Below are 25,813 nucleotides of genomic sequence, written 5' to 3'. Positions count from 1 at the left end.
GTGTGTAGATAGTGAGTAATTGAACTGCAGTCAGAAGTATTGTTGATGTTCGTTGATATAGCGTTTGTTTTAGCGCAATTGTTGAAAATAAGTGTATTGTAAAGTTGTATTTGAAAGAATAAACCAGTTTTATTAAGTAAGGACTTGTGTCGCTAAAGTTTCATTGGAATGAAGTTACGGAAAGTTAATTAACAAACGGAGATGTAACAGTATCATTTTGAAGAAAATAACTAGGAAAGATTGTTAAGACTTACCTGTTTCATCTTGAAAAAAACAGTACGAAGCAATGAGGCACTAGTGTCAACTGTGACATCAACCTGTTAATTGTTAAAAACATTTTAGACAGTAAAATTTTATATATAATAAAGAGTGAGATGTTAAATGTACCATAGTTCTTCAAATAATTTGTTAATGGTTCAAATGAATAAACAACCAATACATTTTCCCTGGACATATACCAAATGCTATAGCCACACTAAACAATTGTATTTCATCTATCACTAGTTCAGTATAATACATGTTTAATAATCTGAAAGAATAAAATTTCTAGACGTTTTCCCAGATGCTAGCCATTTTATGTTACTGTAGCAGTTTGAGTTGTTACAAAAGGGAATTAATAGCAAACACTAATGAAGTTAACTCTTTAGCTCAGTTGGGAGAGCATCTGCTTGGTTTTGTTTGTTTGTTTTAGAGCAAAGCCATATTGAATTACTTGTTGTGTTCACTGCAGGGAATCAAACCCCATATTTTAGGACTGTAAGTCCATAAACTTACCACTGTCCCATTAGGGGCCCACATTCAATTGGCATGTGACAGGTCGTAAGGAAATATATATTGTGAAAAAAAAAAATTACCACATTGATGCTTAATGTGGAGCTGTCAGAGCCCTGAAATTAGACCAGAAGCTGACCAATGTTTGTGAGAGGTGAAGAATGTAGTAATTGGAGTTATTAAAAATTGATTTATTAGCAATTGCTGGTGGGTTAACCCTTTAGGTCAGTTGGTAGAGCACTCGTCTGGCATGTGTCTGGTCTTGGGTTAAATCTGAAGAGAGGTGATATATACTGAAATATAAATTACCAAACTATTATTTGTTCCATCAATTGCTAGTCCAGTGCATGATCTTAGATTTCTGACTGATGTTAAACAAGAAGGTAAATTGTTTTGAATATTATCTCTGAAACATCTTTATACGAACAAAAGGAAGAACTGCTGCAAAAATAAGCAAGCTGGCATATCAACCAGGAACTATATTGACTTGAGAAAGTTTTAATAATTCTAGTAACTTAGCTGATGCTGAGTAACATAATTAATATAAAATGGTTACTTATAGTAAAGTTTCTGATTTTTTAACCTTCTCATAATAAAATCAATTTTTAATACCAAACACATTTTGTTTTGCAAATGATAATGGAAAAAAGTTCAGTCCAACACACTATGCTAGGTTATAAAACTACATTTTTTTCTACAAGCAATGATTAATCTAATATATTAATTGATTAAGTGTTCCATATACAAACATAAACACACACATATATATATATATATATATACACACACACACATATAATGTACATGCACATTATATAAAAACACATACTAAAAAGATATGCCTTATAAAACTGTTAGTTCATGAGACAAATCCTAGTGAACAGTTCACAATTTACTCCACAGAAACAATTCTATCTCACCTGGTAAGCAGCATTTAGAATTTGACGAAGGGAGTTGCTGGCTCGACAAGGACTTTCTTCATTGCAGTGTTTCTCTAAACTAGAGAGACAACGCTCTAAAGTTCCTATAATGAACAAGCAAACAAACAAATGCTACATTTTAACATATTACCAACTTCTCACTAGTCATTATAAATTTTCCTTATTAGTAAGTAATATATAATAAATACAATTCATTGATTAAAAATAAAATGTTTATTAAGAACCATTTGTCAGACTTATCATAAGATTAAACATGTTACTTTTAACTGGTCTCGCATGGATTCCCAGTAAGAAGTGAGTATATAACTACTTTAAGTAGACTTTGTGAGGGATCACTGCAGCCAAGATTTCCAGTAAGAATTGAGTACACAACCACTTGAACTACACTTTGCTGTAGATCACTGCAAATCAGAACTTTCATTAGGAAATACACAACCACTTGAACTACACTTTTTTTTTTTTGTAGATGACTGTGAACTAGAATTTCCAGTAAGAACTCAGTACACAACCACTTGAACTACACTTTGTTGTAGAATACTGCAAACCAGGATTTCCAGTAAGAACTTAGTATAATAGAATTTTAACTACACTTTGCTGTGGCCCACTACCAACCAGTAAGAAGTGAACATAACTGCACTTTTAGAAGAACTTAAAAATATAGAAAATAAATAATCTGGAAAAGAAAATTTTTCAACATCAGTAGCATCAGCTAAGTAAAAGGAAGTAATTCATTCAGATACAATTACTTCCTTTTATTCTCAGTTATTTACCTTTACAACTTTAATAGAATGTTATACTGCATTAATGTTTATACTCTTTTTTAAATTATATTGTACAATGACTGGATTTGTAAATGTTACACTACAATTCTATTACCAAAATTGTATATGATACTGAAACTAACCAACATAACAGTCCTGTAGACAACTGAGGGATCCAACTAACTTCTCAGCAATAGCACAGTTTAATGAATCTAACACTAACTGCTGTATTTCAGATGTGCAGATTTGAATGTTGTGATATGAGACTTTTTCCACTTCACAGACACAAAGACCTGCAAATAATGTTCAGTATGTTAACTGTTTATTATTATAAGTATTATTTACATATTTTTGTCACATTGAATAGAAAGACGTCCAATTTCAGTAAAAGTGCTTAAAAGTAGCATTTTACAGATACACATTTGGAGGTTCTGTTACATGACTTTTTCCAATGACAGTTTTTAAACCTTATCAAACAACAATATCCATTTTCATGATAAATATATATAAATAACACAGTAGTAATAAAAATCAACCATTTAATCAATAACGTTTGTCTACTGCATTGTATATCCCATTTACTCTGCCAAAAATACATGTAAAAATTATATTAAAAGTCAAGCATCAGAATATCTATTTTGAAATAGCAATCTTTAAATACATAAATATTAAGAACAAAATGTAAAATTAATTATACAACCTTACAAATAATGAAACAACCAAGAGTAGGAAAGGCAGAAAATTAAAACTGATGAATACATCTGATAGTTAGGAAATATCTGATAAGAAAATGAAAGTTAAAGGTGAATTACGCATTCACTAGGTGAACATAACCACATCATACATTCCAGTGCATAGTTAAGATGTTTAATTTATGGCCAGAACTTCTGTCAAGAGAACATGGAAAAAAGTAACAAATCATTTGGAAGATTCAAAATTGGCAAATTATGTTCTATTCTGTGAGCAAGATAAATGATGAAACATTGACACATGCTCTGTAATAAGCAAAATAATGAGGCATGAGAAATGTAAGAAACAAGCTGGTTATCAAGGGCTTCAAGAGGATGTAATTTTTGTACAACATACAGCCCTTTGTGGAAAGTTCCTGACCATTAACTGTTGTTTACTCAAGTGTGCACCCATGTGTTGCATACCAATGATCTAGATTACACAGAAATAGTATCCTAGTGGCTTAGCAATAACTCAGTATAATAATGCTAAAAACAATGTTTGGATACCCATGGTGTGCACAGCACAGATAGTCCTTTGTGTAGCTTTGTATTTAACAACAAACAAATACATAGCAATAAATGGTATATAAATACTGGGTTAAACTTCTACTTAGTTAGCTTGTCCGAGCAGTTAAATTCACAGAGCTCTGGAAGTCCTTAGATAGCTGAACCTCCAAGCCTTAATCATGAAACAAGTCTCAGTTCTTTTTTAAGTTGTATTTTGTTTAAACTTGAAATTTTAAAGAATTTTAATAATCTAAAGTGTATAAATCTACATTCTATGAAAGTAATTGTAAATAATCAGGTCTATAGCATTGTAAATATTATAAGTACCAATAAATTTCTTATGCTTTCGAAAGGTGGACCTTTCTTCTTCTTCTTCAGAGGCAAATTATCAGGTTAGAGGGTTTTATCATTTTATATCAAGACCTCTTGAACATATGTGTTTCTCTCACATAATAAATAAATTTCTTATGTTATATTAGCACATGAAGCTTCTGCCTCAGTTTCTTACGATCACACAAATCTGCTCAAGTTGGTGATCTGTGTGTTAATGCTACTGAATGCATATCCTGATACTTCAAATAAATACAATTGGAACATAGTAACTGTCTTTTGATAGCACCCATTACAACAATACTATCTACTTAAAAACACCAATAAAACAATGTTATTAAATTATTAAAGTGCTTAAGTGAAAGAGATAATAATGACAATTGGATAAAAGCAGTTTATGTAAAAAATAGTAAGTACACAAAACAACAATATTGGTTAAAATCTCACACATTTATTGTTTATAAACAATTTTAAAACACTAGTAAATATGTGTACATTTTTCTTTCTTTTCATACCAATATAAATAATCTTGGAACCTCTGTATGACAGAGCAATTACATTCTATATTCATAAGTAAGATAATATGAAAACAGAACTTACAATAAAAACATTGTATTATAAACATGATTCTTAGCTTGCATGCATGTTTGTATAAAAGCAACAACATTTTGATTTAACTTTTCAAGTGTATTTGAACTACAAGATTTGTACTTACATTATCATTTCCATTAATCTGACAAACTAAAATGTTTTTGCTTATAAGTGATTCAAACTTTTCATATGCACAATCTCAATTCTAGAATTATTAATTCAGTCCATATGTACCTCATCAGCATGTTTTACATATCTATCTTCACTATTTATGCACTAAATTGCATGTAGATGTGTGCCTTCATTGATTACATGAGTTTGAATTATACATAAGGCACATAAACAAATGTAAAGAAAAATACTATTAATATACATCATTACCAATCTCTCACTAGACATTCCACAATACTTAGCTATAGGTATAACAGATATACATCATTACTAACTTCTCAACAGATATCTAAAATATAGAGCTCTAGGTTTAACAGGTATATGTCATTAATCCATCATTTGATATTCTGTAATAGAGAGCTCTAGATTTAACATATATATATATATATCATTGTTAATCCTTCACAAGACATTCTATAATACAGAACTCTAGGTTAAACAGATAAACATTATTGCTAATCTCTCACTAGACATTCTACATTGGATGGTTATAATTATAACAGATAAACATCACTCACTAAACATTCTATGATAGAAAATTGTATGTTTAACAGATATATATTATTGTTAATCCCTCACTAGACATTCTAAAACAGAAAACTCTAGGTTTACAGATATACATCATTGCTAATTTCTCACTGGACATTATACAATAGAGAGCTCTAGGTTCAACAGCTATACGTCATTGTTAATCCCTCACTAGACATTCTATGATAGAGGGCTCTAGGTTTAACTCTCTCAACATGGGCTTGGTCAATTTGATCGACCATGTGACCTCTTTGTACTCAATTAAAGTCTTTATAGATTTAATACTTCTAACTTTCAATATAGTGTGTATATCTTCACCAAATTTGGCAGTCTTTTAGTTCATATTACAAGTCTTTCACATAAAAAATCTTATTTTTTAGTGTTTTTAATAAAATAAAAATAAAGATTTGTCCCTGAATATATTGAGTATTTGTTTTGAATATAATGTGCATATCTTCACCAAATTTGGCAGTCTTTTAGTTCATATTACAAGTCTTTCACATAAAAAATCTTATTTTTTAGTGTTTTTAATAAAATAAAAATAAAGATTTGTCCCTGAATATATTGAGTATTTGTTTTGAATAGTCTGTGTGCAAAATAATTTTCATGTTAAAATTAAAAATACTTTCCTCATCTAAAAAATCTCAGATTTCTTTTCTGTAATCCCTAAAACCTCCTAAATGCATTTCAAACGTTTTTTTCAGTAAAATTTTATAGTTTATGTGTTATTTTCTTTACCCTATCTCAAAATGGGATTGGTCAATTCGACCGACCTTGTAACAACAACAACAAAACAAAAACAAAAAATGAATAAACCTAAATAACCTTTTTTCCTTCTAAAATTACTTCAAATTGTTACATGAAATTACATTCATTTATCCCAAGTAGCTCTAAGTTCATAACAGTATACATCTATTTCTAATTAAATTCTATTGTTTTATTGCCCTTTGAACTGTGTCTAGCTACTACCCGTGCCATTACAAGTTGTAAGTCACTCAGGAAAAATGTAACTCATGTTACGCTTTCGAATTACATTACCCATGAGCTGCTTCCATGGGTGCCTCATGAACCATTTTAATTATTATTATTATTACTTATTTTACCTAATCTAGTCTTAAATTATTTAAAAAGATCCATATTTTTAGGTTTTAGTGGCTTTTATAATTATACATAAAGAATAAACATGAAAAACAAGAAATAAAACACTTAACCAATCTTCTTTTTTCTTGCAGTCGGGTATCGAAGAGAGTTAAGCCTAATTTTTTTGCTATAGATAGTAATGCACTTAATAATTTTTACTTAATTAAATATTGCACTAAAGAATATAGACTAATAGCATGCAAAAAGTAGACAAATTCACTAACCTCTCAAACTTTTCATGGCTTTCTAACTATGTGACAAGAGCTGTTACAAATTCATCCAAGCTAGTCGTTCACTTCCCCATGGGAACAATATTGTACTCTGAATGAAATTGATATTTAACGGTTCAGAAAATAACGTTATTCAATACATCATTTGATAGATAAAAACTCTGACTTTCTATTGGGTATTGGTCATATATAGTGAAACGTAAGAGATAACTATCGAAAAATTCTGAAAGAGAGGATGTGACAGGTGGATGTGGCAGGAGGGGTCTGATTTTCTTCTCCATAGCTCTGTAACCAAACAAAATTGAAGAATATAAAAATTATGGTTTGTCAATAATGATTTTATATAGAGTAACTTACGAATATCAGGAGAGGGAAGAAGTACCAAAAATGGTTGAGAAGAATGCTCATGCAACAAAGAAGGACAAGGGGAATAAGAAATAGGGGAAACAACAAAGCATGATAAACCTGCGGTACAAAATTCGTGGAAGCCAAAGAAGGCCTAGGTGAATCACCAGGCTAGAACTGGGAAGGAACAGCAAATTCGGGAGGAGGAAAAAGATGATCAAAACCGTCATCATGCTGAATAATATGAGCAGACTCTGAAGGATTTGCCGACATCAGGGGACAAAGAGTGACTCAAGTAGCATTCAGTCTCCCAACAGACAAAATCAGAAAGATCCACAGTTGGGTCACCTGTACCTGAGGCTTGATATAGAAGATTGGTCATTGGTGTGACCCCCGAAGTGGTAACGTTGACTTCAGAATTCATAATTCACACAAACTGCATACAATTGTCTAGTGCAGAAAAGCAAAAATAATAAACTGGGAGAAATGTGGTAATGTATAACCAAAAAAATATATAACCATTTCACACAAAAACAGAAATGGGTCACATGGGAAGTGCGAAGCACAAAAGAAAATGTCTGTACTCAAAAGCTGCCAAATGAGAAGTGAAGGTTCGGTAGAGGAGTGTAGAGGGAGTCACATGCATCACATGAGCATACTATGCTACTATTGGTTAATAGATGAAGCATGATTATTTGCATGAGACACACGTTGAAATGTACTAATTCTAACAAGGGGGAGTGCAAGGTTTGTGGCATGTGTAAAGAAAATGTTCGTTTATGGAGGGCAGCACTGAAAAAGAATAGCTAATCTTGGGAGTGGAAGTAAGTACCATATCAGAATTCATCAACAGAGCTGTAATTTTAACAGATATACATCACTGTTAATTTTTCACAAGATAATCTATAATAGAGAGCTCTAGTTTACATCCACTACTGTCAGAACAAGAAGTTTATATGGAAACAAGAAAAGTTGGATTGAAGAGGATACACGAGAGTGTCGAAACTTGTTTCCATATTTCCTTCTTGTTCCAACAATAGTGGATGTAAACTTTATTTTATTTCATATTACTCTACACAGTATTGTGTATTTACCTGTTATCAAGAGAGTTCTCGGTTTAACAGGTATATATCACTGCTAATTTCTCATTAGATATTCGATATTCTACAATAGAAAGCTATAGGTTTAACAGATATACATCATTGTTAATCTCTCAATAGATTTTCTATAATAAAAGATCCACAGGTTTAACAGGTACATCAGTGTTAATTTCTCAATAGATTTTTTATAATAAAAGATCTGCAGGTTTAACAGGTATATATCAGTGTTAATCTCTCACTAGACTTTCTATGAAAAAGGGCTGTCAATTTAAGAGCTTTATAAATAATTCACTAGACATTCTGCAAAAGAGGGCTGTATATATATAATAAACATACATAATCCAACAGACATTTTATGATAGAGAATTATAGGTTTAACAGATATATAGTCACTAGAAATTCTGTGATAAAGAGCTGTTAATTTAACAGTTTTCATATCATTCACTAAACACTCTGTGATAAACAGTTGTTGTTTTAATAGCTTCATAAATCATTCACTAGACATTCTGCAGTAAACAGTTATTGATTTAGCAGCTTTAAAAATTATTTACTACACATTCTGCGATAAATAGCTGTCAACATAATATCTTTATACATCATTTAATAGCCATTCTGTGATAAAGAGATGCTGATTTAACAGCTTTATACATTATTCAATAGACATTTTATTATAAACAGCTGTCAATTTAACAGTTTCATATATCATTCACTAAACCTTCTGTGATACACAATTTACAGTATATCCATAGTACAAACAAGTTCTTACTCTGAAATTCCCAATCAGCTGCTTTTTCTAACAGATCTTCTCTCATCCAAGAAACAGTAGTCACTATCAAGTCTCGAATCTCATCCTGTTTCTCACTTGCAACAGCCATGAGTGATGAATAGAGATCAGCTTCATGTTTGCGAGCAAATTCTATCCTTTTAGGTGTCATCATGAGATCCCATGTCATATCAAATGCAGCAAGAATAAAAGTGCGAAGACAGTTGTTGTGGGCATTATTCAACAAAGAAGATGCTCTGATGAGAAGAAACTGTAAGATTCGGCGGACAAAGAGTAGAATACTAGAAGGAAAAGAAAGTATTGGAGTGTAAAAAGGTCAAATTAACAAGCAACTGGTTTTACAAGGAAATGTAATAAAAAGACTCAAAGTAAATAAACAAGTTTCATTATGATTGAACTTCAGGAGGTGAAAACAGATATGGATTTCTTAATAAAACATTTAACCTAGCTATAAGATGACAAGGTTAAAATACAACACAGAATAAAAGAAGTACATTTAGTATAAAATCACCTTGAAAAGTTTTCAAACTGTTCTACCAATTCACTTTCAACCCTTAGTTGATCACTATGAGATTTGTGTAACTTGCCCTTGTTTCTGGGAGGTAAGGGGTTTAAAAACCCAAGGCACACAACTGTTGATAAATAGTTAAAGGAACATTTTGAAGTTTAGATCCCACAGAGTCTCCTCTCCTACGATCAGTTGGGAAGCGATGTGGTGGATAATACTCCTGACAGGAGTAACGGCGACATCTTCGATGACTGGATGATTGATTAATGCATGTATGCTGCTCAGATTCTGTTAGTTCCCATGTTGAGGATGACTTGGAACAGATAAAAAACAGTGGGTCTGTAGGAGCTAACTTCTTCAAGTGAAGCAACTCTGTAACTTCCTGTAATGGAAATGTTTTTAATACACCAGTTTCTTCATCTAACCACATAAGACTGAAATATATGTATGAGGTATGAGAATTAACAAACATAACTGTACAGTATGATCATTTAGAAATTTTTTTGTTGTTTTGGAAATAAAATATTCTAGGTTAATTTAATTAATGAATATTTGTCTTCTATTCAAAACTGTTAAGAAATTCAACTATTCACTATTCATCTTACCAATATTTGCAAGAAAATGTTGTCCCTAAAGTAATTACTAGTTCAGTTTCTATGAAAACCAGATTTAGTAAAAGTGTAGAAAACATTTTTATCTACCTTTTTCATTGATTAATTTTATTAATTGTTGGATATACAAGACTGTGTAGTGTAGGCATTATTATTTAATTCATTTTGTGATTGTTGAGTTTTTCATAACAAGAAAGTTAAAAGAAATTATTTTAAAGGTGATAGTTATGACAAGATTGGTTACGTAACTCAGTAAGAGTCATATTTTGTGTTTGAAATTCATTGGTGTTAAGTCTATAGAAAGTTCTAGAGGTCTCAGTGATAAACATATAAATAGTGGTGACCAAACGAGCAGGAATAGAGTAAAAGTAAAGTCAAGTGAAAGAAAAGTTCAGTCAGAGAAAAGTTAGAAAATGTGAAGTTAGCCATTGTGGGAGTGAATAGCTTTAACTGTTGATATTTTAAAGTAAGATTAACAGTTTGATAGAGATAAGGAGAATAATTTGTCTTGTCAAAGGGTGTTCTAAACTAATTGAACCCACCTGTGAAGACAATTACTGGAAGTTCAGGATACAACCTATGGGGCAGCATAAATTAATTATTCACTGATACTACTGTGATAAAAGTAGAGAAAAATAGTTTGGCTTGTCAACTGGATTCTAAAGCAATTGAATTAGCCTAAGTGAACTTTTGAAAAGAAAAAAGAGAACTGTATCATGTTTAAGATATAACTATGATCTCCATAGTGTAAAGAATTTTTGTACATATGTTTAACTTGTTTTGAATATATTATTTTAAAACAAGTGGAGTGTGTGCTGTCTGTTTATTGTTCAAATTTATTGCTAGTAAGTCACAGACACCTCCTGTAGAAGAATCCTTTGCCCACATTAAGAACTTTTTGTTTTGATTTCAACTTTAGATTACTGCACTCATTGATATGATTTGAACAGGAGCAAGAAGTTCAATAATATTAAGTTTTATGCTTGCATTAAAAGTTTAGTCTCTGAACTTTAAGGTTTCACCTTTAACTGAAATTTTTATCATCTTGGGAATTTTCCAAAAAACTAACACTATTATTTGCAGGCATATCATATGTTTTCTACCTGCCTTTTAAAATTTCTCATTTAGTTTATTTCTATGCAGTTTTAACATAACAATATGGTTCAGAAAGTCATTAAGATTGCTTTGCTCCAGTTGCTTTTTTTTGTTCTCCATATCTATTTTGCCTGAGAGGATATTGCAGTAACACATAGTACCTGGGTTGAAAGGATTATAACTATAATGTCCTTTTCTGCCTGAAGCAACACCTTCTGTATGTTACAGCCAACAAATGCTGTGAGAGAAGAAAGATAACAAAGTGATGTTGTTGAGTAGAAGAAAAAAAAACTAAGTTTGCTTGTTGAATTCATACATGCTTTCTCAGTTCAGAGTTGTATTTGTATAGAGTCCTTCAAGTACAGATATACTTTAAGATCAGCATGTTGAGTCTATCCAAAGAGAAAGAAAGTCATGATCCAGTTGGAGAGATTATCATTTTGTGTATGCAAGTATGTATGCTGTGTTTTCTCTTTTTCTGTTTCATGGTAGTTTGTTTGTTTGTAATTATGCACAAAGCTACCCAATGGGCTATATGTGCTCTGCCCACTACGGGTATCAAAACCTGGTTTCTAGTGTTATAAGTCCAATATGTTTTATAATAAAGATCATGTTTATTTTTTAAAACTTTCTGAGTATTGTCATTTCACACACACACTACATCAAATTATCAAACATTGACTAGTCTCCTTATTACCTGGTCCAACCTGCCATTATAAGTAGATCTTACTATCTGACACTTGTTGGAAATAATTTTAACCTGAAAATACAACATCACCATGGCACACTTAGTGCTTGCATTGTAATTACAGAACAATGGTAATTCCATAAATGTGATAAAAGAAGAGTACACTGTACTGATACTTTCACATACATCCTGTTGCAGGCTATGTTTTAATATTTTAATTTAGATGTTTTTTTTTTTACTAGAAGAAGGTTTTTAGCATGATGTAATAATGAAGTGTAACTTTTAGAAGTTTTCTTAATGTCTAGACTTGATGTGATGCCTTGATTTTATGGGAGGATTGGGTAGAAATATTGCAATATGTAAAAACATGAGTGAGTTACAGAGAGTTAATTCAGACAGCAAGAGGGTCAGCTAATACATCAGTTTATTAGTTAGTTAGTGATTCTGTTTCCATGTTATAAAGCAATTACTAAGTGTGTTAAACACACAGCCAGTTTTGAACAGTTTTTAAAGGGAAATTGAAAAAGTGACTGTTAAGTTTTATTTGTGAGTTAGGCCTATTCATGAATGTAGCCTATAGAACTTTCATTATTATTGTTAAATGGACTGAACTTTGGTTTATTTTGACCTAATAATCAAAAACAACCTACCTAAAGCTAGAAACTGCTACAGCACTGGTAACAGAAGTAAGGTTATTTTGATGCAACTAAAACATAATCTAGAATACACTTCAAGATGATGATATGTGCTTGAAGTGAGATAAAAAAGCTGCTAGAGATGATGAAACAGTGGAATAAATATCAGGTAGAAAAATACAGAAATTAAAAGAAAATAAAAAAGTGAAAGAAAGGAATTTAAGAGAGGAGTTAAAAGAAAGAGACATAAGATTGAAAGAAGAATTAAGAACAAAAATAAATTTAAGTGAAAACAAGATCGAAGAAGATATTTGAGATAAGCAGAAGGATTGCAATGTCAAAATTGAAGAAATGCAATAAAATACATCAACAAAGTGTAGAGGTACTATAAATGAAAAATCAACAAGGTCTGAAAGAACATCAATGATGGAATCAAATATCTGCCAAAAGAATTTCAAAGCATAATTATCAAGTCAACCAAACCTCTCTCTGCATCTATTCTAGAATTTCAACTTAAAATACTACTTACTATAAAATATGAAATAGGAGAACTCAAATGGTCTATACCTGTTACCACTATTGCTATGCCATCAAGGGTGGCATCAGAATCTGGGCTACCCAAACAATGATCTGGGATCCAGTGGAAGACCAACAAATAAACAACTAAAAAACTTTTGTTTTACTAAACTATTGGTGTGCGGTAATATTTTTTGCATCTTCTCGCCAGTGCATTTAGTGTAGTTTTCCAGTAAGCAACATTAGTACCTGCTTAGTCACTCCCTATTGCCTATTGGTGGGGAAGACAATTCTGGTTTAATTTGATTAGATAATTATCTTTACAAACCTGGCATGAGTAGTAGGGAAATAAAATTGATCAGTTATTGTTTAGTTATACCATATAAAAAAATGGAATATTTTCAGTCTTGTGAACCTCTGAAAAAGAAACAATAACAGAAGGAAAAGACAACGACCAATGAAAAGCTGAAGAAATTGAAAGCTTAATCGCAAGTTAAACATTTCTTTCTGCTTTCTAGCAATGAGTCTGTTGAAAAACTGCTGCTTCATGAAGCAAAATAGAAAGGCATGAAGAAATTACATTTAAGATCAAACCTCAAAATGTCTTAACAATACATTCTCCATGCAGAGAAAAATCTCAACAAGTGCCTGTTGAAACTTACCCTCGCAACGACAATGTGATTTTTTCAAGTTTTCTGAACCACTGCCAGAGCTCAGTCAAGATCCAGTGTTATTTGAATGTAAAGAAAAGTTAATCTTCTGTAGTTAGAAGGGACTTAGAGACTGGAAGCATATATATGGCACAGATGAGCCTTTACATTTGCATGGAATTTCCATTCATCACATTTATAATTACTGCAAGTTCAACCATGATGATCGATAATGAAATTATCGAAAACTTAGAAAAGGAAAAGTGGTGTCAGGTACTGAATCATTTGTTAGATGTATTAAGATGGCTAACAAAAAACAGTCTGACTTTTTGCAGATCCTCTGACACCCGTTTCACAGAACACAAAGACATTTTTCTACAGTTGTTTGAATTGACTTCCAAGTATGACCCCGTTTTAAAAGAACACATGAGAAAATTAATGAATATTATGTGAGAAAAGACATACAAAACAAGTTCCTCTGTCTTTTGTCAAATGCTGTGCTGGATATTATAACTGAGAAAGTCAAGAAAGCAAGGTACTTCAGCTTTATATGGACTATACGCCAGACATTTCTAAACAGGAATAGCTTTTGTTAGTGCTTCGTTATGTTGTCATTGACAAATCTAACAAAGAAAAGTTTTCTGGGACTTTTGCATGTCACAGACACAACTTGCCAGTGTTTTGTTAGATCACCTCAGTAATTTTGGACTGTCAATCTGTAATCTCCATGGCCAGTGTTATGATGATAGTGCTTGTATGAAAGGAGAGTACAATGGAATCCAAGTCATCAATGCTGAAAAAACACAGGATGCCAAGAGACTTTTCTTAATAAAAATATACAAAATATTTGAAAAAAAAAGGAATTCAAAGCCAAAGATATAGGAAAATATAAAAGGTACATCTATATATGCATTTTAAACAATATTTGGAAAAATAATGTTTGCCTCCTCCTCTACTCACCATCTCTCTCTTTTAATTTGAATTAACAAAATTGAATTACCATCTTAAACTATGACTAGTTGCATTCATGACAATAAAAATTTAACAACAGAAATAGACTCGATATACTAAACTTATATAATGGTAGTCATATCGTAATCATCTTAAGCAATGACTGAATGTGATAAAGCCTTCCAAAGAAATAAAGTGAATGTTTCATTTAAAAAGATACATATAGCATTTTATCTACACCATCTTGAACAATGGTTAGATGTGTGAGACAGACAAAGATGTAACAATAGAAATAAAATGATAGTGGCACTGGACAATAGTTCTTTTGGGGACTTGATATACTAAACAATTACTGAATGTTGTAAAGGTTGTCTACAACAGTAACAAGCAAATCAATGACTGTGACATTGATGAAAAAATATTTCTGGGACTGGAACAAAGATATCTAATCTGATTTTACTTTCTTGGAATTGGATAACAGTTTCCTTTTCGAAGATGAACTATACTCTGTATTTCCTTCATCCTTTGCTGATGCAGAACTACATTTATTTTCATGTTTTGTTCCCACAGACAATGATTTACTACTACTGGCTGTTTTGCCCAACTTCTTCTCCAGTATCTGTCCCTTTTGTTGTTCAACATTCCTTTGACCTTCAGGTATTTTGTTCATTTCTTTTCTTAAGCTTACTGTCTCTGGTGTGGCTGTAGCTATCATCATTCGTGTCAAATCCACTCTCTTCATATCATTGTTTTCTACTGCATTTTTTTAGCTTGCCATTTCCATATTTAAGGAATTCTTCTGTACAGAGTAACTTCCTATGAATTTTAGTTTCCATCCTCAACAATTCTTTCTCTCTCTCTCTCAAGAAGGGAACAGTGTTTGTTCCTAGTTTCCTTCTCTTCAGCTTCTAACCTCTTCTTTTCAAGCTCAACCTTTTCTCATTCTCTTTTCTGCCTCTCTTTTTCAGCATTTTCTTCCTCCACTCTTTGTTTATAGTTTCTATATGCCATTTTAGCAGATCTTAACATTTCCCTATTGAGTGGAATTTTATGGGGCTGAAGGTTATCAGAATCTAAAAACTTCACCATGTCCTTGACAGTTCTTTCAGCATTCACAGTTTTCTCCCCAATGGCAATTCTGTTTTTGGTGACAGCATTTATATTAACAAACTTCTTTTATACATTTTCTTGATAAGGAGAAGCAAAAATCTGTATTTCAAGTTTTCATTCTCAAGCTTTTTCAAGAAGACTTGCCTTCAGAAATGAACTATGCTTTCCCTGTCTTATAAATCATCTTCTGTTTGGTATACTTTCCACTCACCTGTAATGTCAGTTGTAACATTCTCTTCAAACATCAGTTGTCCAGATAAAAACCTCTACATTTGTGATAGAACCTTGATCAAATCTTTTAACTGGAGACAAACAAGCTAGTGTTTTGATCTTCTTGTTTCCTAAAGGAAGCCCAGTGATGAGGTACTTTGATACTGCAGAGTAGAATGATCATATTTAAAGAATTTCTTTGTGCTGGTTCTCTATTTTCATCTTGAAAAGCTCCTGCCTTGCTTCCCCACTGACAAAGTCTTCATCACAAGCTGGTTTTTAATGTCAATATCTAGATTTTTCAGGTCTTCTGGTGTTATGCCATTACCAATATTTGCTATGACAAACCATCTTCGAACAGGTGCAAACCAACATTATCATTTGACTGTATAGCAGATGAATCATAGGTTGATCAGTTTGGAACTCTGGGAAAATCTTTAAACAGAGGGATAACTGACAACAGAAAGAATAATTTAACTTTCATGTCAGCTTACCTTATTGCTTCACTTTTCCCTTTAAAGTTGATATTCTTCTGCATTGTCTTTGGGTCCCTCTCTAATTTGGACACACATTCCCTTTCCCTGACCACTACTCAATGATGAGCTTTAAGGCTGGTCCAATGCTCAGCAAATGAACTTGTGTGTGCATTATAAAGACTTCCTCTTGAAGGTCAAGATCTATTGGTATGCCTTTGTAATACTTCCTTATTTCAGGCAAGATCTTGAACAATCCAAATAAATTTCTTGCTAATTGTTCTGTTTTATGACCATATTCTGTTATGCCTTTGCTGAAGGCATTGTGCATTGTATGAAGATTACATGTATATACATCAACAAGACTATTCCATTCTGAATCAGCAGCTTTGACTAGCTTGGAACTTCTCTCAAGATTATCTCATTAACATTTGGTCCATTGCTACTCAATGCAACTAGGGATTCCAATGGCATGCAATCATTCTGTAGTGTTTGTACTATACACTTAGCAATGGACTTTCCATCTGAGTGAGAGAAGAACAATGACTTGTAACATCTGCACCAAATTTCATCTTGGGTTGGGGACCAGTACCTTATCAATAGATCAATTTGTTTCTTTACCTGTGCTCGAGTTGTTTCATTATACAGCAATAAAAAAAAGATTTATTTGAATTTTGTACATCATATATCAAAGCAGAAGTGAAAGCTGGACCCAAACCATCTGATAATAGGTAAGATAGCTTTGATCTGTTCATACTGAAACTGTCTACTATTGGGCATTTAAACATTGCTTTGAACGTTTCAGCAATACCATCACTAGCTCTGAAACTTATGTTGGACAATGCTCATTTTGCTGCCCAGATACTTCCATACACAAGGTATCTTCTCTTAGTACAGTATAAGTCAGAATGGTGGATTTCTTTTTTCCAGTTAATGTCCCAGATATCTGACTAGAAGGTCCTACTTTTTCACCTGCATACTCTGTATTTACACATTCTTCTGAGGTGACAGTGGTTGGTTGACTTTTTACTGCGAGTTTTGTCTGATATGGTGAAACAAGGGATTTAATTTTTTATATTGGGATCCTGAGGCATGTTGAAGAATTTAAGTCCACTATTGTCACATTTGATTTCAGATTTACAACCACCTTTCATTAAACTTAGTTTTGTGTCCCGGCATAATTAGCAAACTCTTACCTGAAATATAAATGTGAAATTGCCATAAAAAAATTTATAAAACAACTTCAGTTACTGGATATTTAAACACATTTTCAACATTTCTTTCAAAAACATCTAGATAGGTTGCTCAGGTTAACATTTACCCAGCATAAATATTCTGAATTTTCTTTCCTCCAAAATTAACAAATATTTCTGTTATTTCCACAATAGTACTTAAAATTGCATTTCCCCATGCTCATGTATTTATTATCAGAGTCATATTTTTAGTTTTTCTGTTAAAAGACATAATTTGGTAACAGTCTTTTCTGCAAAATGTTTACATTAAATGTCACTTTTCTTTAAATACTTGTATTTCTTGCTTACCCAATTTCGTATATATATAGAATACAAAATATAGGAAAAAATAGGCATTTGTGTGAAATATAGGAATGTGTGGCACCCTGAAAAACCAACTGGCTTTTTATGCTCCTTGTTCTACACACACACACACAAAGAATATTGTAATTGTGTATGCTGCTTAAAGCTTAACTGAGGCAAAGTTCTTTTTTTTTTTTAGTTTTGCAGAGAATTGCTGTAGCTTTGAAATGCTGAGAAGTTGTGAAACAGCATTTGACAAAACGTACAATAAAGAAGGCTATGTGAAATGTGTTGGAGCGTTTGCCTTGATTCAGTTAGAACAGTTGTGTTACAGTTTCCACAGCTTATTATAGCTTTTACACAGTAATTTTCTTGATGAAGAAGCCTTTTCAGAGGCAGTCACTGATTTCACTAGTTTCAGTATACAAATCTATTGTCTCATTAATAATCTGCCATGACATCTTGTCACAAGTTCTCAGGGTTTGCGATGCTTTTCAATCTAAAGATGCTGATATCACCAGTGTGATTCCTTTGGTTGAAGCTGTTATTTCAGAGTTCCAAACTTATTCATCCAAACTCATTTGCTCTCTGTAATTTGCTTAACACATTTAATTAATGATTTTGTGGTTGTAATATTTTTATGAACAGTAATTTGGCTACTTATCCTAAATGGCTGTAAAACAAATAAAGAATAAATAAAGAATATTTGTTAAGGGCTGTTTTGTAGGCTATACTTTTAATATCTGAATTTAGAAGTTTTGCTCATTAAAGGGAGTTTCTAGCATGAGGTAATAATGATATGTGCACATGATGCCTAAAAGTTTCCTGAGTGTCTAGATCTGATGTGTTTCATATTTTTGGGAGATTTGGAAAAAATATTGAAATATATAACAAAAATCATGAGTTAGTTACAAAGAGTTAATTCAGTCAGTTAGTGAGTGGGTTACAGTCAATAATCCTTTGCCAATTATCAACTGACTACTGAATGTGTTAGGAAGCCAATTTGTATCTTGTGTCATAGATACATGAGGAAATTTAACGAGCAATTGTTAAGTTTTATTTGCGAGTTAGGCCTATCAATGAACATCGTCTGTAAAACTTGTATGCTGCAATCAAAGAAATAAATCACCTTCATTATCATTAAGTGAACTAGATTTTTCATAATTATTTCCAAATAATCAAAAAACCCACATTACAACAATATATAAGTGTACAATGAATTTAGTTACTTACTCATTAATCAGTCACTAATTGAACCAAAATTTTGACTTAACAATAACTTTGCATTACACAAATATTAAGACCAATCTGAAAACGAGCTTTACAAATGGTTCATAAGAATGATATATGGTACAGTATGAATCAGTATGACTATAGCTGTATACACATACATACATTGAGGCTACATTCGTCAGAGAAGTCTTACTCTCAAAATCCATGCACATGATTTTGTTACAAAGGGAGAAGAAATTAATACTTATTTTAACAATGAGAATGGTTTTTTCCTTCCATTTCTCTTCAATTTAAGCAATGGGCTTACCAATACATCACATTTTTCCGCAGTGCATGACACTACCTTTGAAATTAATTTAATTTGGTAATTATTTTCTTCAATGAATAGTATAATCACTATTAGGCTTCTCACAACATTACCTTTTCTGACAGAGTTTCTTCACTGTAACAGTAGATAAAAATGGGTGTCACACCAGCCACACACTGTTGGAATACTTGTCCAAAATCTTTCTGATACATAGATGGAGACACTATCACTTTAACATTTGCTTGTAGTAAGGAATGTTTTAGTTTGATCTCAAGGACTGCTGTTGAGATATTATCTTCATCCTATCAATCAGAACATATGAGAAGTGTTTCATTTTATAAAAACTCCAAAGATCTTCTGCATACAACAAATAAAGCTATTAAGATTCATACATAAGATTTACAGAAGTTTTATAGCATTTATACCAACTGCTGAACAGGAACTTGCTACAAAAGAGTAAAAAAACCTAACTTCATACACAGTGCTATGAATGGTATACAAGAGGAAGGCAGTCCTGTGAAGTCTCAAACTGTCCCTAAATGTTGTCATAAATATAAACAAGTTTTTCAGTAGAAACAAAACAATAGCTAAATACATGTTGGGCCTATATATGCTAATGACACAACAGATCATAACCACATTATACCTTGAAATATATAAAATTATTTTGTCGATTTAAGATTTTTTAGAGCATCTTTAAGTAATTAAATGGTATGTTTACTTGTACGAACAGTTTTTCTGTGTGTAAATACTGCTATATCTTGTTTTAAAAACAAACAAATTCCCGGAAAACAGCCTGCACTAGAACAAAGATGTCTCTTGCTTTGTCTTCCTGGTCTCATCATAGTATTAAAAAACTGCAAGATAATATCTATATATGGCTCAAGCTGTATTATATTTGAGTAATAAATAACAATGAAGAAGCTTTCTATGGTTTTCTCACATATGTTACATTTATTTTCTAATACCAGTTAATAGTAATACAAGTTATTACAGCCTAGGCTTACACACGTGAATGAGTGATATACTAGTAGCAGTAAGAAAGTATAGCGAACTGTTCATATGCAAGACTTAGATTTATGTGTACTTGTAATTTTTACTGCTTATTACAAGATAAAGAAGGTGATGAAAACTTGTACAAATAAAACTGAATTTGCATAATTTTCAACTACTATTTAAAAAAAACATGTAGAGCTGTTTCTAGAAAAAATGGGGTTATGAATAATGATCAAGGTAGTAGAGTCAAGTTTAATATTTAGTATCAGCTGTGGTCAGAGATGCAGTGTAGTCAAGTTAAGTGTTCATTGTGAGCATGATCATCAATAAAATAGTCAAGTTGTATGTTTGGTATGAGCTTTGATCAGAGATACAGTGGAGTCAAGTTGAATATGAGCTGTGTTTTAAACCAAGTGGAGGCAAGTTGAATGTTGAGTACAAGCTATGTTTGCAGCCACAGTGGAGCCAGTTTAAGTGTTGAATATGAGCTGTGATCAGAAATACATGGATTCAAGTTGAATGTTGAGTACAAGCTATGTTTGCAGCCACAGTAGAATCAGTTTGAATATTGAATATGAGCTGTGATCAGAGATATGGTGGAGTGAATTGAATGTTGAATATTAGCTGGGATCATACATATAATAGAGTCAAATTGAATGTAGAGTACTTACTGTGATCATTCATACAGTGGATACAATTTGAGTGTTGGGCATGAGCTGTGATCAGAGATATGGAAGACTCAAGTTGAATGTTGTGTATGAACTGTGATCAGGGATACAGTGAAGTTGGATGTTGAGTATGAGCTGTGATAATACATACAGTGAAGTGAAGTTGGATGTTGAGTATGAGCTGTGATAATACATACAGTGGATTCAAGATGAATTTTGAGTATTTGTAATGTCCACCTCTTAATACAAGAATAACCAATTTCGGTTAAGAAGTAATAGATACAGTTTATTAGGTAGTATCTTTAGAAGAAAATTGTACTCCTTTTTACTTTCAAAATACTTTAGCTTTCTAATTACCTTATGAGTTTCCTTTTTCTATATCTCAAACTACATCATCAAAGAACACAAGCATTAAGGACAACTTACTCTTAATTCTAACTCACATGCCATACTTCTATTGAATGGTTTTCCTTGAACTGCAACATGGTGAATTAGTTCATAATTATCAGATGATGCCAAGCTGATTTCAGTTTGGTTGCCATAAGAAAATCGAATCTATGAAAAGTTTAATTTCAGCATCAGAACTAATTAGTATAAGGAGTCATAATTTGCTGAGTGAGAAAAAAATAATCTAATTATGTATAGTAAAATAATAATGAGTATTATAATATGAAAACGAAGAAGTAACAACCTACTACAGAGTAAAAATATTTTATTATTAGAGATCCACAGTACCAAACACTGTAAAGACAATAATAACTTACAGCAACAAATTAACAATATAGTGCAATAGTAGTGATCTAATATTATAGAACAATTACAAAAATTAAGTACACAACAAAAATGGCAATTGATATTATAAAAAATAACAACATAACAATTTATAAAAAGAGCCACTACAGGGGAACAAAGACAACTGATTTAAAGCAGAAAAAACTATAAGGTGAAAGGATGTGCAGATACATAAGTATTGGTTAGGCCAAGCAAACTAGATTAACAGTTTCTAGCTCAAGTTTTCAAAAGAATCATATGGGTGGATGGTCATTATTGATTGTAAACTTTTTAGTACAAATTTACTAAATTCCATGAAATAATCCTAATTAAAGAGCATTTAGCATCATGTGATATTAGCTTAAGCAATTAGCATAAATAATGATGCTTGATATGGCTGTACCAATTCTATAGGGGTGATGACAAGAAACTGTTAATCTAAATTCCATGGCATTACTATAAAAGAAGCTATTAACACTATTTTAGAGAGGAAAACTACCACCATACATTTTAAAGAATCTGGTTGGTTCTGTAAAGTAAAGGTCTGTTCCAAGTAATAGTAAAGCTAATGCGAGTAACTATCGAGTGTCACTTTCTTACTTGCTGTGGTTTGTTGGTGTGTATTGACAAAAAGTTATAATATCTAATCAAAAACACCTTAGGTATGGAAAAAAGGTGTGGCCAAAAAAGCACTGAGTGTGCAATTGAACAAAAAACATGGTTTGGTTAACTACAGATGAATATTTGCTGTAAAATTCTTATCAATGCTATAAATGTAGCTTCCAGTTTGGCCACCAATTTTTATTTCATTCCTATAAGTCTCACACTCAATCCTTTTTTGGCAACACCTTCTTTTCACACCTAATGTGTTTTTGATTAGATATAATTTATACAACAAAAATCACAATCAAAATTTATCAGTAATAACATGTAATATACATTGAGAAACAAGCAACACTAATCATAATCTGATATATTTTAACAACAATCACATTTTAGCAACCAAAAGAATGAATGACAAGCTAAGTATATATGAGGAGTCTTGAGATATACGAATTAATACAGAGCAATAGTGCAAAAAGATCAATTTAGCAATGGTTAGCAACAATATCCATTTAATAACAATGACTAAAATATTAATAATGATTTAGAGCAACATATACAAATTTTACAACATAAGAGTCAAATAAAAATCCTCAAAACAAGCTAGTTAGACTAAATTTGCTGCTGTTGATGTTCATATTTAACAGTATTATTCTTATTGTAGCAAAATTCTATATATTTAGAATTAAAAAATAAAACCCTGCTAAAAGGGTCTAAATTGTTAATGAAACTTTCATCATACCTGTATTTTAAAGGCCTTATTAGCGATGATAAGTGTCACAAACATAACCTGTACCACTAGTTTTAAACATTTATCTCACATCTAACATCAATAAAAATTCACATTTGTAATGCTACACTGTATTTAAAGTATCAAAATATAAAATAATGCAAGTAATTCTCTTCTCCAAAAAAGATGACAATAAATCTCAACTTTTAACAAGTCAGTCTATTCAAATCACCATAAGATTCTTCAAAAAGAGTTGAAAAAAAAACCCAGAGAGATACCTTACCATTCTCCAGTGCACTGTGTCTTCTCCAGAGTCTCCACCAGGGGGCACTGTAGGTAGCAGTGTTTGTCCAAATAATTTGTTGACCACCTTCGCCTTGCCAGAGCAACTGTTCCCAAGTACAACAATGCCAAGAGGCTGACAAACAATGCCTTCAACAATGTCTTCATTCTCAGCTGATAGCCCAATAAATTCTAACTCACCTACTATAAAATTCCCAAAAATATCATTACTATATGCCCATAACTTGGTACATTATTGAAAATAATTCACTTCCAAGGCAATTGTACATTGCCTCCTAATATAATGATGAAAAAACTGATTCTAACTGATTATAGAAACCTTTAATTTAGAAAATACTTGTAGAATAATAAAAAGCATTGCAATGAATATACAATATTAATAAAATAAGCAAGTTATTAAATGTACTCAAGTTAACAGGTAAAAGTGGAAATAATGTTATTTTCTGTACATGAAGATTCATTAACTGTTTGGCAGTCCAGATGAAGTGACTGAAAATTATGTCTATTTGAGTTTGTGAAAACAAAGAAATGAGCCTATAGTACAAACTCAATCTATAATACAAGAAAGGAGCAAGCATTTTTTCAGCCGAGAAAAATATTTTTATTAAAATTAGTTCAAAAACTGCATGTGGTCTCTGGTGAGCAAGTACTTGTATGTACTTCAATTTATAGGTCAAGTAATCTAATATATCTACATTTTACTTTTATTGGGTAAATATGTGTCCATAACTAACAAAATTATCAACCTTTATTAAATTTAGTGTGTAATTGATGGTAAAAGGCTAACTAAAAAACATCAAAAACTGCTATTGGGTAATTATAAAAATGAATAAAATCTGCAATAACATATTTAGCTGCCATTAAAGTTATTGTGGAAAGAGTTATTGGAAACAAAAACACAGTAACATTGGTTCAACATATGTCCTGTACAAGATTTTATCTTGTTTAAAAACAAGATTAACTTACCATAATAATACCTTAATTCTACTTTCTTTTGTTTTCATCATGCAGAGAAGTACAGGAAACTACAAGTTTTTTGATATACAAGGCAGGGACATTCATATAAAGCATTTAAAAAAATGTTAAAATCTTTGCTTTTTAACAGACAGACAAAATATACCTATAAAATAAATAATTTATTATGCTTTATGCAAAAACTACACCTACCACCAACTCTTTATCAACAACTAGTGTGACTGACCATTTATTTATAATGCTTCCAAGTCTGAAAGGGGTGGATCATATTTTATGACGGGGATTTGAACCTGTGACCTGCAGATTGTAAGTTAAGCACCCAGCCACCAGGCCATGCCACGTCCATAAATAAGTTCTGTATTGCAAGTTTTAATTAAGGGTTCAATGAAAAACATCTAAATTATGATGTTTAATAAAATAAATACGACTCGAAAATACTGAACAATCATTAAGATATATATATTAATGCTATAGCACTAAATGTTCTAACTTCTGGAAAATCTTAACGTTAAACTTCAGAGTATGGAACACTAAACAATCTTAACTTTAAATTTTAAGGTATGTAACAATGAATAATTTACATTTAGGGTATTTAGCACTGAACAGTCTTAAGTTTGTGGTACATAACACACAGTACTCTTAACTTAATTTAAATGATTAATGGTATGAATTGAAGTGCTAAATAAAATATATTATCATTAGCAATGGTCAGTCTTAACTTTAGGATTAGCTCTGAACAATCTTAATTTTACAAAGATATGTAGCACTGAATAATCTTTAAAGATCACAGACATTAGAAATTATTTTGTGCTTGAATGTGTATATTGTATTGCACACACAAAATATTCGATTAAAAAAATCAAGAAACAATGGAGCTCGTGTTGCTCCAAGTCATATTTGGTAACGTTGGTTAACTTTCAGAAAAACTAGCGGAAGCCCCACATGGCGAACTGGGCGGGAAAACTCACGTCACACAAGGTAAACATAAATGGCGCCAGGTGAAGAGGAAGATGAATATAATGTGTTAATCGCATCGTATATTTTTGAACCAGAGCTTGCAGACCATAACGTATCTAATGTTGAGATGTTGGCTAAAGTGGAAAAAGACTGACGGTTGTTTGATCTTTCTTGGTATTGAATTATTTCAAAAGTTATATGTTGCAATGTCATAAAAGACTGGTTTATACAACTCTTGATAAAAGAGTTAGCACAAAGGATCACATATAAGGTGTAATAAACTTAAAATAAGATCCAAAACACTAGCGCTTTCGAATAGTTGACTATTCTTCCTCAGGAGAAAAAAGAATAGTAGAAC

At 31.7% G+C, this 25,813-nt stretch overlaps 1 protein-coding gene across 1 annotated transcript; it reads right to left on the bottom strand.

The window, feature by feature from the left end:
* Window positions 1–230: 230 nt before the first annotated feature.
* Window positions 231–25,433, bottom strand: LOC106467708 (dual serine/threonine and tyrosine protein kinase-like). Its single transcript, XM_013928083.2, has 9 exons — window positions 24,691–25,433; window positions 23,504–23,706; window positions 21,543–21,671; window positions 19,566–19,754; window positions 9,442–9,820; window positions 8,913–9,211; window positions 2,617–2,766; window positions 1,692–1,795; window positions 231–317 (listed from the first exon to the last, which is right to left on the bottom strand). The coding sequence occupies exons 6-9, from the start codon at window positions 9,097–9,099 to the stop codon at window positions 231–233; spliced, it is 528 nt and encodes a 175-aa protein (XP_013783537.2). The 5' UTR covers window positions 9,100–9,211; window positions 9,442–9,820; window positions 19,566–19,754; window positions 21,543–21,671; window positions 23,504–23,706; window positions 24,691–25,433.
* Between the last annotated feature and the right edge of the window lie 380 nt (window positions 25,434–25,813).

This window comes from Limulus polyphemus, unplaced genomic scaffold (genome assembly GCF_000517525.1).
Source record: "Limulus polyphemus unplaced genomic scaffold, Limulus_polyphemus-2.1.2 Scaffold2713, whole genome shotgun sequence".
Classification (NCBI taxonomy): Eukaryota; Metazoa; Arthropoda; class Merostomata; order Xiphosura; family Limulidae; genus Limulus; species Limulus polyphemus.
This window is presented reverse-complemented; position numbering and strand designations above follow the sequence as displayed.

Excerpts from the sequence above, each read along its gene's own strand:
- LOC106467708 (XM_013928083.2), bottom strand. The coding sequence starts at position 9,099 with ATGACATGGGATCTCATGATGACACCTAAAAGGATAGAATTTGCTCGC. Across the intron at positions 1,796-2,616 it reads TCTACAGGACTGTTATGTTG|GAACTTTAGAGCGTTGTCTC; the intron begins GTTAGTTTCAGT and ends TGTTCATTATAG. Across the intron at positions 318-1,691 it reads TTCTAAATGCTGCTTACCAG|GTTGATGTCACAGTTGACAC; the intron begins GTGAGATAGAAT and ends AACAATTAACAG.